Source organism: Fusarium subglutinans, assembly GCF_013396075.1.
Source record: "Fusarium subglutinans strain NRRL 66333 chromosome Unknown NRRL66333_c0000067, whole genome shotgun sequence".
Classification (NCBI taxonomy): Eukaryota; Fungi; Ascomycota; class Sordariomycetes; order Hypocreales; family Nectriaceae; genus Fusarium; species Fusarium subglutinans.
Genome location: NW_023502130.1, coordinates 198,148 through 213,486, shown reverse-complemented (window position 1 = coordinate 213,486; position 15,339 = coordinate 198,148). Strand labels below are relative to the sequence as shown.

Genomic DNA, 15,339 nt, shown 5'->3' with positions numbered 1-15,339 from the left:
CAAGATAGGAGAAGGCGCCACTCCCTTAGTAAAGTAAAAGAATAAGAGAAGATCTATGGATCAGAGTAAAAAGAGAAGGAGCGGATTCGTAACAGTATAAGAACTCCCAGTCTGATGATAAACACCATCATATTCGCATATATCATAACCCTCAATCCTTTAAAAAGTTCCTGAAATGCCAGCCAATGCACCCGAAAGAACCCCTCGATTCCCGAGATTTATCGGGTCAGGTCATAAGCGGGGCACAAGAGCAAACTTATGCAAGCTGGCGCATCTGGGCTCTCATATGAACGCACAACGAGTCGGTAGAACGAAATCATGGCTTCAGCTTTGGCATGCCCAAGTTCACGACCAATTGATGCTAGGCGATGCTAAGGATGTCATGCAAGATCACTCATCTCGACTTCCACGAGCAGGATGATTATTGGCAGCTTCCGGAATTTGCTTCAATACTATTCTTCGGGGAACTTGATAAACTCGGTCTAGAATCTGCCAAAATGGCCTGACTTCAGCTAGTGCCAGTATTCCCTGTGTAACTACAAGTATTGGTACTGTTCCATTCACCGAGACTAGTGAATTGTGCATGGCGTCAATCTGACCACGAGGTTGTTTATGACATGTCGTCTACTCCATATCATGCTCTCGAAACAAGCCAAAAGTGGGAACGATGTTACATCAGGCCAATGTCTGAGGCCGAGAGCTGACACGTCAAGGAGTTGGCTAATCTGGCCCAAGGGCTGCGATGAGTTCCAACTCATCATCGCGACTTGTTCTTCTTTAGCATCCATGCCTCACCGACTTAGACCTGCTTCACTTCCTTCCACTTAGGATCGTCCTAGCGTTTGTGTGAGCTATTAACTAACTAGATTCCTAGTTGAGGCTGACCAATCTTGTCAGTAAGTCTCGGCTCAGCCAGTTCGTCATTAGTTCTTCAATGCCGAGCTCGCCACATGGCAATTGCTTTCAAGTGCCGGTTCAAAACCCCACCCTCGGGTGGTTAACGGTCGCTAGCGAGTGGTAGCAGATGGCCGCAGCCACCATCATCGCCGATCTGTTGACTCCCAGTACTCTTGCGGACTAGTCTCAAGCATTGTTGCGGCCTAGATCCCTACGGACCCTCCAAACTCTTGAGCCAACTGGCCGCTTCTGGCTCCCTTTCAGCACCTCCACCCAGGGAACTTCTGTCAAATCGCTAACTCTGTCAACGTCTTCTGGTTCAGCCTCTGACCTATCATCGTCTGTATCCTCATCCGTAACTTCAAGTATTGTGTCGTTGCCCTCGTCGGCCCCAGCTCTCTCATAAAGATCTTCGGTATAGGCCCAACTTGGGGTATCAAACTTGCCGTGAAGCAAAACGATGTCTCTGCCTTGAGATTTGATGCGTTTGAACTCTTCCGCTGGAATTGGTGTGGTAAGCTGCAATGTGTGTGATTTTGTGTCAATACCTCGCAGGAGAACCAGCCCAATAGTTCGAGAATACCGGGGGTCCAAAGCAGCGTCATTATAGTTGGGGATGAAAGGAATGCCTTCCGGGCTCGACGATACTATCTGGAGATCCTCATCTTTGCTTGCTGCGTCAAGTTTCGTGAGCTTCGATGATGTATCGGCAGAGACCTGGTCTTGGGTGAATCCGGAAAATGCTTTCACATCCTCTATCTCAACTGCTGCCAGAACCAGTCCGTTCAGTGTATCGGCCAATAACTCCGGCGGACATTGATAATCGTAGGATACCAAACCGAAGATCCCTTTCTTGGAGGAATATCGTACAAGTAAGGGTGGTCTGAAAGAAAGTGGCGATGGGTTCCATTTCAACCTTTGGTTGTTATCAGTTTGCTTCGTAGTCGTCAAAGCTAGTTCTTGCAAGTGAAAGTAGGACATGGTCTGCATCGCTCTCAGATGAGCAGCAGTTCTCGATGTAAATTCGGACTGCTGGGAGGGTAATTCCGTAAACGTGGTTTCTGCTGCAGCCCGTAACGCATCGACTGTTTCAGAGGGGCCATCTTCAGACAAATATAATACTTCTTCAGGCTTCATCATCCTGACCAGGGCACAGAGAAGATCGAGCCCAGTTCCAAGAATCCATCCCGGTGTATTGATGATGAGAGGAACACCCGCAAATCTTTTGTTGTACGTTTCAAATAGATCGACCGCACATGCCAGGTAGAGATCGGGATCGGACGCTGGTGTTACGGAGGCCATTGAATGGCAACGAACAACGTTCGACGCAGCGTCTCTGATGCCCGGATGTGTGAATGGTGTCCCTAGATTCGGCTTCGTCGCAAACACGAGAGACAAAGTCCCAGCTGGCGCATATTCCGGTTGGCCTGGATCTAGGTCCATCACCACAACACCTCGCAGAGTCTGTCTATGAGATCGATCTGTCAAAAGCCGGTTCAGAAACAATCGCGAAAAAGTAGACTTTCCGGCCGACTTCGGGCCACATATCAACGTTGAAAGAGACGGCTTCTCTCGACTGGTCGTCACCAGGGATGAAAGTTTCCTGTTCCACGCAGCTAGTGAGTCTAACTCCTGGATGATGCATTTCTTAGGGGCATCTTCCGGCGTTTGGACCTAGAAGAGCATTAGTAACACTGTCATGGGATATAGGGAAAACTTACAATCTGAAAAGTTGTTTCTTTATATGACTTGGCTGAGTCTCCCTCAGGTGGTTCGTTCCACATTTTCCTGAATAGAGGTGATAAACGGCCCAACTGGCGCAAACCTTGAGCATTTTTATCTGGATGCAACTCTAGTCTCGTCTGCTCCTTCGTCCGTAACACGGGCACTGCATGGCAGTAAGGGGCATGAACCCATTCAATAGTTTCAGCAGGATAGAGAGTAGCACCAGCCAACACTACCTCACCTTGAATCACTTTGAGACCAAAACTTCCAATGATTGGGAATCGCTGCTAAGTCAGTCAAGAGACTTGTAAGAGCAAGGCATGAAGTTTACCTCTTTGCTAGAAAGTCGTAGTTCTACCACCCCTCCCTTCCTAACTCGGTGGTTTTGATCGGATAATCGAAAGGATGAGTACGGCATGGCCCTTTGAACTGTCCCGGGTTCAGGAGTTATAGATCCCGATGGCTGACTGAGAAGTTGATGAGCGATGTCGAAGCTGGTGATGCCGGGACATACCTTGCCATTTCGTTGCTCTTGGGATGTGCGGCAGGCGACTCAGTTACGCGCTGTGACCGAGGAGTCTTTACTGCACTTTTCTTAGGAGTTGACGGAGTTCCGACTTGACTGGTTCCCTTTTGGAGTGGACTGAAGTAGTTGACGTTGCTGGTGGGTTGTTCCTCGTCGCATTCTGAGGATTGTTGCGCGGACGTCAAAGAGGCCGCAGCCTCTCTCCGCCGAGCAGCAAGAGCAGCAATAGCACTCATTGCTTTATTGTGTGATTTAGCACGATCGAAAGACCCAGGCAAAGAGTTTAACACTTACGCTTTGTTGCATCTAAACCTTCAATTCTTCGTTTTTTGTGAGAGGACATGGCTGAGAATGGGCAAGGTAAGTTTCAAATGGTGACGTTGAATAGTTATGATAAGTCAAGTCAAATAAACATGAAGCAATAAGTCACTGGAGAGTCATTATTTAGCTATCATAGAGTTGATGAACGTCGTGCGCTCAAGGCTAAATCATCTTGAAGGTGCGTACGGTCTTATCGATAAGGAAAAATCGTTTCGCGTTACCTGGGTCTCTGTTCACTTGACGGTGTTTAATTGTACCTATGAAAAGGGATAGTGCCAACGACTTGTTGATATCTAGGATTTTTTCGCTATCTCACTCACTTGAATTGCTTAACGCCTATTCTTCTTTTTTTGTGCTCAGTCTCATTGATCTCGCGTCCCCTATCACCGGGCATCTACACGACAGAGGCGCGTCTGTCTACAGTTAACCCAGGATAACTTAGTGTGTTGCCCCACTAGCGCGGCATCTCCCAAAATTTATTTTCCAGCAACTTCATCTTCACCTCGATCAACCTCGTCCCAACAATTGCACCCTCACCTTCGAAAAGATTCACAGAGAAGTCCGCCCAAGATGGCGCCTAAGGAACCCTACAAAGTTCACTCTCTCAATAAGCACATAGAGAACACAAAGAAGGGACTATCGGCTGAAGCGCAGTTCAACCGCCGCCCCGGCAACCGTGCTACAAGTATCAAGAAAGAGTCGAGCGACCCAAACAACATTTTCGCCAACAATGATGGGGATGACGATGATGAGTCAGGAAGCGGAAGCGACAGCGATAGTAGCAGCGATGAGCCGGCCGATTTTATCTCCAAACTCACCAGTACCACCAAACCTGCTTCTGCTACTCCACGCCGTCGTAGCAAAGATGATGAAATCGCCGATAGCGATGCCGAGCGCAACGCGTCCAAAAAGAGCACTGTTGTGAAAAATGCTGCTCCTGCCAAGTCTAAGGCTCGATCCTCTAGCGATTCGAGCAGCGAAGACGAATCTCACGACGAAAAGACCAAAGCAAAGGCTAACGGTACAACTCCTGCAAAGGCGTCCGAGAGCACCTCGAACTCTTCGGAGTCAGGGAGCGACAGTGATAGCGATGAGGAAGACGATAAGTCACCCAAATTATCCACCAAGAAGCAAGAAGATTCTGCCTCTACCAGCGACTCTTCCAGTGACAGTGAAAGCGAGGATGAAGAGCAGAATGTGAAACTTGCCGCGAAACCTGCCGCTAAGCCTGTCGCTCCCAAGTCAGACAGTTCTTCAGACGAGGAAGAGGATTCTGATGATGAAATGGTTGATGAATCCATGCACATTGAGGATCGCCAAGGACAGCTCGCCCTCCCCAACTTCATTGCTCCCGACTTCGTCCTTCGCAAGGGCGATGATGGCACAAACGGCCGCGATGTTGCTGAGATCTGCAACAAGGCGAACCTGGAGGGCAAGCAATTTTGGTACTTCACAGTTCCTTCCAATGTGCCCATCTCAGTTGTTCAGAATCTTGAGATCCCCATGAACCAATCTCAGTCTACCGATAAGCTGTTTTCCCACAATGGCGAGGACTATGGTGTCTCCTTCGAGAGTATTGCCCCCAAGGGAAACATCCAAATCATGATTCCCTCTGATCGCCCTCAATACCAGCCCGGTAAGTTCCCAGCCGTCACGTTTTTTATGTTCTCCACTAAGTTATAAATCAGTCAGCAAGCAGATTGATCAAGTTATGCAGGTCAAGAAGATCACACAACTTGGCTCCACTCACTCTGTCGCTCCTGTTCCCAAGCCAGCCCCTCGTGCTCAGCCCGCTGGTCTAAAGGCTCGATACCAACCCATTGGAGTCAACGAACCCATGGGAAGCATCGGGGATGATGAGGACGTCGAGATGGGCGATGCACCCGTTCTGTCGACCAAAGCTGCCAAGAAGGAAAAGAAGCGCAAGTCAAAGGAGACTTCTGACAAGAAGCAGAAGAAGGGACAGAGCATTCCCGAGCCCCCCAGCTCCCGGACCACCGAAGCACCCACTTCTGAATCGCGCAAGAACAAGCGAAAGCTAGCAGCCTCTGAAGATGATGCCGTCGCCGTAGCCGAGCAACTTCAAGAGGAGGCTAAGCTTGCAGCGAGCAAGTCCAAGAAGCAAAAGACAGCCCGAGCTGGAAGCCCCGACCTGGGCTCTGAGCCAACGTCTACAGTCGCAAAGAAGTACACCCCAGTCTTGCCTCCCGCAATCCCCACAGTGGGAACCCCTACTCCCAAGTCTGCTTCCACGCCTGTTACAAGCAGCAAGAAGCAGAAGAAAGTCAAGGAGGCTTCTGTGCCTGCTCCCCGACAGAGCGTGGTCCCCATACCCTCTATCCCCCACTCCTCCCCTCCCAGGTCCTCCCCTGCACGCGCTCCTGCCTCACAGCCTCCTGCCTCACCTAGCCAGGGTAAGGAGAAACGAGCCAGAAAGCGCAAGGACAAAGATGGCAAGAAGACTCCCTCGGGCAAGAAGGAGACCCCTGTAGTCCCCCCTGTGCCTCTATCTTCCTCGGAATAGCGTTCTGCTGGGAAAAACGGTCCTCGAAAGGGCAGGGGTAAAAGCAGACCCTGCAGGAAGTAGTAAAGAGCTCGATATGACAGCAATTCGGAAAGCTTAGCGCCTAGGCTATCGATATGCATCGCTGTCTATCTGACACCGCATACCTTATACTATTATGGGCATTGTCAGTTATTGCGAGAGGCATATGGTATTGGATGCGCATAAGAGATGTTGCCTTTTGTTCTCGCATGGCTTTATCATGCAAAGCATTTCAAACCCGCGGCGAGACATTTGTCTCTGGATTTCAGCGGCATGGCGTTGGTGGTGCATTTTGGTAGCAAACGGAAAAGAAAAAGGGGTTGAGGTCTCTGAGGATAGTGTAAGAGGAGTGACGAAGGGAGAGACTCGAAAAAAGATCTCCCTTCTGCAAGGATTCACGTGAATCTTTACTAGCTAGGCTTTTGGGCATCAGCATCATTCGATAGAAGGATGTTTGTGAGATAGTGTAGTCAATGTCAAAACAAACAAACCTTGGTTCCGCAATGCATCTTGTGATTGTAATAGGCCCGGCAGAGGTTGTCACTATTAATTAATGTCTTAACCTGTGTTCGATAGTATATGAGCTATTACGGATACAGCGAAGTTTATAGCCATAATCATAAGCGGTTCGTCCATATAAACCGCTGTCTTCTGTACTGCCATATACACCTACCCTGTACCTTTCAAACCTGGTGAAGCTATCACCACACATAGATAATAACATGCCACTCGCAAGAGACTTATTGGAAGCTAATTCGCTTCCTTCCTATTCAGCTCAAAGCCACCGTTATATTTCGAAAATATGGGAATGCCAATGAGCAGCCATCAGTTCAGCCACCGAGCCACTCTCTTATATGTGGACAACCCAGAATATGAAACGATCATCCTCGCCACAAGCCATTGAATTCATGAGAAAAGTCAATTCCCCAAAGTCCCTAACGGCAAGCGGCAGAGTCAAGTCAGAGACGATGTAAGGTTCCTTAGTCTGCCTTTCGGAAAGACACCCCCCTTTCAACAGCACCTTAGGGTGTCCTTGGTAGGAATATCACGATGACGTTCGCTATTTTAGAGCCTCATATGCCGCCATGTTTTGACGCCATTGCATCTTAGGGATGAAAGGAAGGACTGATAATATCTAAAATACATGAGGAATGATAGAAAATACGAGAGTCATGTATACTTGTCACTGAAGTCGATGCCAGATCTGAATCCCCAGTGCCACGATGCATAACTGGGCGGTCGATTTGATGATGCCTGAAAGAGTTGTAGGATCATGCATGTAAGTTGAAGCTATAGACCTACGCCAACATTCAAGGATAAGGTAGACTGTATACGTCTCTCACCGCCGGCCTTATAGGCTAGAGAGGGTATTGAGCTGATGTCCAGGTTGAGTTGACGGCGGAGACCAGTCCATAATGATGATAAGAGCCGATCGGCGCTGGTTGCGGTCTCTGGCTGCCATTCAGATGTGGGAGCAAGACGTCACGAACGAGGTCACTTGGCCAATGAATATCAAAGCAATTGGCTACTAATATGTAAGACATTTTAAGTAACCCTGGGATAGCGTCCTTGAACAATACTAGCGTATGTACTCCGTAACAACAAGGATTCTGCTCGAATCTGGCAAACTCGAGTCAAATCGATCACTGAGGAATGCTATGTCTCACTTCCTGGCCTCGCACCTTTTGCGACATCTATCTTTTGAACAACAAAGTGTTACAAAACGTTGAAGACGACATGACGCATCACTGAACATGCTACTTAATAGCGGAATGCAGACAAGGTGTATGTCACGCAGCAGAAAGCTGGGGACAACCATTAACCACGTGTCTTGCACGATATCATTAAAGTGCAACGATGCAACGATAGAAAGTAAGGTATATACATATGGTCTGATAAAGTTGAAGCGAGCCAAAGTTCGAAGGAACCGCACACACGGGCACTTGGAAAGTTTCGGACAACGGGAATCTTCATGCAGGCAATCAATCATATCAGGAGACTGAACGGCAATACTGTACGCGTTCGTTCGTTGCATCGATTATCGTCCCATGCCAATGTCGGTCGGTATTCTCCTGGACCCCGACTGCATGGAAACGCCGGCCGAAAACTACCGACCGCGGGTCCGCGACTGAGAAAGGTGCTAAAATTTCCTTCCTTCTTTTCTTCTTCTCTTCAGTCAATGGGCCGAGACCCGACTTCTGAACGGACATTGCCCAAAATTAATGAGTGATTAAAAAAAAAAAAAGTCTCAAGAAATCGGCCGAGTCAATGAACCAAACGCGGAAAGCAAAATTCGATGGACCTGAATTAGGTGGGACCTCGGCGGACTTCGTAAAGATTGAACCCGCTGTGGGAACTACCTAAGTTGCTAAGTTAAGGTAATCGGCCGTCATGATCGATTTTTGGGGCTCAAGAACGAAAATTTCGGTTAGTAAGGTAACTAAGTTGTTAATTGCACTTTGCTTTGTTTCACCCAGATCTCAGCCCAAGTACAGCAGCGCAGGCAAGAGAGGATGGTGACATTTGGGCCGGCAGTATCCTCGATCCCATGCTACCTACCTAAGTATGTATTATGGCGGCTCGCTCGGATGCCGTCGCATTGACCGCCTCTGTATTGGGCTTCTAAACCAGGCTTTTATTGGCATCATGATACCTGATCCATGATATACCTTGGAGTTGTCGCTCACGAGGGCATCGATCTGGAGCTAGAGTAGCAGTCATCACTGTTTGTCCAGTAAAAATCAACTATAATGCATTTCTGATTGGGCATTAGTCTCTGTTGGCGTGTGCTTGCATACCGTGTTGGTCTTTCATGCCCTGTAGCAGTGTAGGTAGGTAGGGTGAAAGGCATGCACCAGTATTCAGCAGTCATCATACCTGTGTTCACACAATGCGGTCTGGACAAGGGTTCCCCAATCAGACACGTACTACACATCCTCTCGCTTCTGGCCAGGCACTCGAGCAGCATCAGCAAGAAGACCAAAGCAGATGAGCTTAGAATAAGCCTATCAACTGAAGCTCAGCATGTGCTTATCATGGAGTGTCAGACACTAACAGCATATTGAGTAACAGCCGAGGCCAAGACTCTGCCTAAATAATACTACATATCAGGCCAACCGACATGATGTATTTCTTGCCTTCTCTGATGAACACATTCGTTTGCAATATTATTAAGCATGATTATTCAAGAAACTTAGAACTAGGTTACCTTTGAGATTGGGTTGAAAGTTGAAACTACCTAACTCATCCCATCATATTCCCAATTGACTAGCGCATCGTGAGTGACGGTGTCTCGTGCTCAGGTAGGGGACCCTTGGCGATCTCCTGAACTTGGGCCAGTCCGCCTCAACTCGACCTTGGCTTTTGCAGCTGTGGCATGGGTGTTTCAATCAATTTGAATCCGTGCACGGGCGGCTGAATCGACAACGTGTTAAAGAGATTGCGAGGAAATGGCAATATACTGATCAGGTTGTTTGTCACTAAGATCATGCGCTGCGACAAGACAGCAATCAGCATGTTCTGTCCAGGGGACTGGATGAGTTTCGTATCCCTGTTCATTGAGACCCTCCCAATCTCTCTCAGACCCTGAGCCTCCACTGCTCGTTCTGCTTATTCTCTTCCGTCCCGAATGGAGGATCCACGCTATATCCACGTTCAATTTCCTCGCATTATGGCCTCGCGCCTCGTCTCACCTCGGGGCGCGCGCCTCATGCACTGACAAATAAGACCCGAGCGACCGTTAAGAGCCTCCTCCATTGGTTTTTTTTAGTGTCGCACAGCACACTGAAAACTCCGCGTCGGAGTCGGAGTGAACAAAGCTTTTGACCGAGGATGTGTTTAGTTCATAACCTTCTTCTTTTCCCTCTAGCAGGACGTCTCCGTCATGACGATGAGGCTTGCCGCGCTAAATAGATCTAATTGGCTGTCGATTCGCTCAATGGCCAGAAGAGTTCAAACGGTTTCCTTTGTGTAAACCCTCGACGAGAAACCATCTTCCGCTACATCCGAGTGAACGTCGAGATGCAGCAAAAATGACAAGGGAAAAGTGTAGGTGTTTCGTGGGGTCACTATGACCCTGGTCGTGTGTATGTCTCCTGAGTGACGGGATGGGCTGCGCGCGCCTATGGCCTGTAAATGGACTAAGGTAGGTGGTATCTGAAGCTGACCCTTGAACCCGAAGCGCTTGAAGCTGTGAACACTTGAACCATTACGCGGAGAGCCCCAAAGAGTTTCGTCAACAGCAGGGCTGAGTATAAAATTGGTAATTGGAGGCTGTCGAACAACTAAATCGTGAAAACGGTCTATTCCAGTTCGGAATGAACTCAGGTCTTTTTGGGCCGACAATTAATATCAGTTGCCTGCTTAGAGGACTTTGTTTTGGCAACTAATAAATAAATAAGTATACAGCAACATATTTCGTTCTCACTGTCCAGGAGTTGGCGATAGTCAATGGCCGGCCAATGGCTTAAGCTAGCATGAGTTAGAGCACGCCATTACCTCAGCTTGAATATCATTAGCATTCAGATTTGCAACCTTGATCATCTAAAACAGTAGAGGTATCCGTGTCTTCCATCCAGTGTAATATGTGATAACTTGATACTTGTATCACAAGACGGGAAGCTCTGGAGCTTAGATTGAGGCAGCAGTGTATGGAAGTTGTTAACGAGAGACAGGCGTGAGTAAGCATGGGCTAGACTATCCTTTCCTAGCTGCATCAAAAGCCTCCATGGACAGCCACGGATGGTAAGCATCGTCCATGGAGCCTGGAGAAGCAACGGAATTGGAGAAGGTACATTGGTCGCGAGTACCTGCTGAACGCATATCGCTTTTTCGCTTCCACGATTGAATGCGACGAAAAAAAGATGCAATGGCCCCAGCTCCTTGTTAGCGTCAAAAGAGAGAGCTGATCCCTGTCTTTGATATTGCTTCCTTCTCAATGGTTCGTTGTTCATCATCCATCTCGGTTTGCGGCCTGTGAAACTTTGTAGTGGAGCTCTTGTGCAACGTATTCTTCAGAAAGGAGCATAACTGATCATCGACTGTTGTTTAAGGTATGAGGGGATTTGCAAAGAGTCAAACCCTTACTCTCTAGACGGAGCAGCCGGTCCATGAATGACAAAGCTATCAATAACACCCAAGCAAGTACTGTATAAGCTGCAGGAAGTTTCCTCCCGTGAGCAAATGGATTATGACCTCAGCGGAAATGTCCCCCTTGAGGATGTCCCCGGGTCGCTTCCATGTTTCAACCGCAAGCAGGAGACAGGCCTTCTCGACACCTGATTGCAACCTAACTCCGTATGCACCTCATGTTAAAGTGCTAACACATGGGCATGAGCTGTTCAATCTACGAAATCAACAGTTAGCTGTCACGTTAGATTGAGCCCGCGATCGTCATCATAGATTTACTGTCCTACAACCTATTATAACCGCGGTTGGTTGCTGGGCACGCGGACTCACCAACCTAGTAGTAGATTCCCGTTCTGGTCTGATTGGTTTAGTCTGTCCCCATAATCGAATCTACTCCGTACTGTAGGCAGTCTTCCAGGCGCATGTCACTGTGCCACAGCCATGACGCTGCCATAAGAACAAAGAGTCTATCCGTCAGTCAGAATGCCTAGGCTGTGGAGGAAGCCAGGCGACACCGTCTGGGAACCGTTTCTGATGGTGACGTTTTCTTCAAGTATCAGCCACCATCATTGACCACGGACCCTGATCAATGGCAGAGATGCAATCAAGTAGTGGGTCTCTGTATTGATCAAGCCACTCAAAGACTCGTCATGAACATGGATTGCTCTTGTCTTGTCATCATCAGCGCAGTGCAATCTAGCACATTGGACCATGGGTCTCGCTGAGGTCAGAAAGCGAAAGATCGTGCTGGCTGTGTGTGTGCATCCACGTCGGCAGATCACCCTTCCAATCTCATTCGTTCCAGATGGTGATGTGATAAAGTCGGACTCGGAACCTCGGAGTCCATGGAGCTTGGCGAGCCCCCGACGCCGGTTCAAAGGGTGCTTGCAGCAGTTGATTGCGACAGTCAGTCAGATCGGAAAATTTATTGGACTTTAACTAAACAATGTGGACTTGTCCGGAAGAACTTGGTCGCTTGCGTTGGCAAGGTGCCGGCCGTTAACGTTCTCAGTAATCGTTGCCCAGCAGCTATGCCAAGGCTGAAATGATGTACTACGTGCAGTGAGTGTATCACTGGGGCATGGGCTGCCTCCGGTTCCTACACTGTGAGTGGTCGTATCAAATGACTAATAAGACTAGTCAAGGGGAGAACAAATGCTCTGCGGCTCATTTGACTTTATTGATCGAGGCTCAGTACTCCAGATCGCCACGTAGACATATAGGCTTGTCTGGGCTGGTTAATAGGTAATCTCATCTCCCCCTCAGTTTAAAACGTGGTCGGTAAAGTTCTGGCAGTAGAATACGCGGAAAGCATCCATGGAAGTAAGCGTTATTTGACAGGGCGAATTCTCACGCGACTCAGCCTGCCCATCAGGCTTGGCAGCGGCTTGGAAGGAAATTACGGTAATACGCCTTGATTCGGGCTGCCGCAAACCCCGTTGCTCCGCGATGTCCGGCCAGTATGCTATGTCAGCAACTTTGTTTGTGTCGTCTCGATTGATTGGCTTCGCAGTGACAAAAGAGCTCCGTCTGAGCGTCAGAGAAGAGCTGATTAGGCTTAGGCGCCGGCTCCAGTGCAATCTCCAGGCGACCCTGGTGCCATCCATGCACAACGCCCCGCTGAGGCTTGTTGACTGGCCGGTACTCCAAACCCTTGTATCGATGACTCCTCCCGCAGCATCCGGACTCATTTGAGATGAGGACGAGGAAAATCCTGCGGTGCGGGCCCCTTGAATGAAGCTAATGTCAGTGGAGTGTGATGGGGGCAGTAACTTAGCGCCCACTGGAATCCTGCGCGACGTGCACTGTTGAATTTGTGCTCTTTAGCGGACTACGGTTGCAAAATCAGCTGTAAAGACCTTGGTTTTTCAGCGCTTCTAGTGGCCAGCTGTGCTGGTACACGCCCCTGGTGCATCGCTTTCCTGCACCTCGTCATCATACTCGATCCCTCTCTCCTCCACTCCCTCCACTTTCTTCATATTACTACTCCCATTTCCTCACCTCCATCTTGTTCTTCCCTCCCTTTCTCTCTCTCCTCTCCCCTCGGCTTGGTTTCGTCTTAGATTCGCACCTTGTTAAAGCATCTATCTTCCTCCGTCGCGACTTCAGGTCCTAGCCTCACATCTTCTTTGTGTAGCGTCCTTGTCGCGTGCTGCCTCCCTTCTCTGCGACTCGACAATCATCGCTCTAGACGGCCATCCCGACGATTTCGACCATCGCTGTATGCGTGCAAGTCAAGTAAATAGGTCAACTTGGATATGAGGTAGCTTTTGGGTATTCATATTGGGTTACCGACTACGCGTTACGAATTTCTTCGAGAATTATCTTGCGCTACGCTACAAATAATCAACACACCCCCTTTCGAACCTCCGGTCCGTCGATCCATACGACTTTCTTCTCGACCTTGACCATGAACGACTTCTCCGCCACCCTTTCAGGGAAGCCCAAGCTCCAGCTACTTTGGCCAGAGCACGTTAATCTGCCATTCCTCAACACTGTTCCTCACAGATATCGAATTGGCCGCCGACGCACCAAATCGAAATCGAGACCTGGCAATGAGGAGATCACCAGTCTCAAAACCTCTTTCAACGCCTGGGATGGTGTTCGTGATCTCCAGAGGCATCATTGGAGGACGTCGGATCTCCAGTATGCTGTCGTTGGCCTTCTAATTCTCTTCTCCTTCTGGATTGCTCCCCCGGCTCCTGGTGTCAAGCTCCTGGCTATCATTGGTAGTGTTTGGGTTCTGCTTATGCCTGCCACCCGTCAATTCTTTTTGCCATCAGTGACAATCTGGACCTGGCTATTGTATTTCTTTTGTAGCCGGTATGTGTTGATTTGAAAGATCAAACTTGTCGCCTGTTAACATTTTTCAGGTTCATCCCCAACGAGTACCGACCTCACATTTGGGTCCGCGTGCTACCCGCCCTCGAGAATGTCTTGTACGGTGCCAATCTGTCGAGCATTCTCTCCGCTCACCAACACTCGGTTCTCGACATTCTTGCCTGGATCCCCTACGGCCTGTGCCATTTTGGCGCTCCTGTAGTCTGCGCCCTACTCATGTTCGTCTTCGCTGCCCCCGGTACCGCCCCTGTCTGGGCTCGCACCTTTGGCTGGATGAGCATTCTGGGTGTCACCATCCAGCTTCTCTTCCCCTGTGCGCCACCATGGTACGAGATGGAGCATGGCCTTGAACCTGCTGCCTACGGCATGCCTGGATCTCCTGCTGGACTCGCCCGCATCGACGCCATCTTTGGCATCGACCTCTACACGACCAATTTCAGCACTGCACCTGTTCCTTTTGGCGCTTTTCCCTCGCTCCATGCTGCGAACGCCGTTCTCGAGGCTCTTTTCATGTCTCACTGTTTCCCCCAATTCCGAACTTACTTCATCATGTACGCTGGATGGGTCTGCTGGGCCACCATGTACCTCAGCCACCACTATGCCATTGACTTGGTGGTCGGTGGCTTGATTGCCTCTTGCTTTTTCTACGCAGCAAAGGCCCGATGGTTACCCCGACGACAGGAGGGAAAGATCACGCGATGGGAATACGAGTACGTGGAGTATGGCGACCGCAACGCCGTCTCTGACGAGGAATATGGCGAGTACTTCGGCATGGGCTTGCTTGGACGCCCTCGCGCCGACTCCAGCGATGGCTGGACCGTCGCCAGCTCCAGCTGCAGTTCTAGCAGCGGAACCCTAAGTCCTACTCTCTCCGAAGAAGCCCTTCCTGGAATGCTTATGGATATCGACAACAACGGACAGCTCTGGGACGGCAACGCTCCTGCTCGAGATGTGGAGTTGAGCGAAGTTGTGGTTGTGCGGTAATTGGCACGACTGAGTAATAATACGGCTACCCTCGGACACTCTCATCCCATACCGGGGGAAACGAAGCGACTAGTTGGGATTTTACGATTTTAATGCCCCGAACCCTTTTTAATCTTCGACCTTATATTTTTTTGATAACATCTTTGGCATTCATCGGCACAGCGAAAAGGCGCAACACGGTGCTTTACTACGGCAGATGCTGGATTCTGACGCAGGGCCGTCAGGGCCAGACGACAAACTGTAATAATGGGTTCAAGGGGCTGATGCGTCCCGTTTTAATGTATACCCTGCGGAAAGACAAACCCGGAACTGAATAGAGTAATGTATACAAACAGAGGAAGTTTAATTCGTGTATGGACATGAGACGACGCCA

General features: G+C 49.3%; 3 protein-coding genes across 3 annotated transcripts; 2 read left to right on the top strand and 1 right to left on the bottom strand.

The window, feature by feature from the left end:
* Window positions 1-997: 997 nt before the first annotated feature.
* On the bottom strand, window positions 998-3,491 carry FSUBG_6488 (polynucleotide 5 hydroxyl-kinase GRC3; the record flags this gene model as incomplete). Its single annotated transcript, XM_036684691.1, has 6 exons — window positions 998-1,051; window positions 1,117-2,571; window positions 2,619-2,906; window positions 2,954-2,960; window positions 3,137-3,386; window positions 3,443-3,491. 6 exons carry the CDS (start codon window positions 3,489-3,491, stop codon window positions 998-1,000), a joined length of 2,103 nt encoding a protein of 700 aa, XP_036538057.1.
* Window positions 3,492-4,039: 548 nt separating this feature from the next.
* Window positions 4,040-5,993, top strand: FSUBG_6487 (SRP40-suppressor of mutant AC40 of RNA polymerase I and III; the record flags this gene model as incomplete). The annotated part of the gene is made up of 2 exons (XM_036684690.1): window positions 4,040-5,105; window positions 5,158-5,993. The coding sequence occupies 2 exons, from the start codon at window positions 4,040-4,042 to the stop codon at window positions 5,991-5,993; spliced, it is 1,902 nt and encodes a 633-aa protein (XP_036538056.1).
* Window positions 5,994-13,551: 7,558 nt separating this feature from the next.
* Window positions 13,552-14,966, top strand: FSUBG_6486 (aureobasidin-resistance; the record flags this gene model as incomplete). Its single annotated transcript, XM_036684689.1, has 2 exons — window positions 13,552-13,964; window positions 14,015-14,966. The coding sequence occupies 2 exons, from the start codon at window positions 13,552-13,554 to the stop codon at window positions 14,964-14,966; spliced, it is 1,365 nt and encodes a 454-aa protein (XP_036538055.1).
* Window positions 14,967-15,339: the final 373 nt, after the last annotated feature.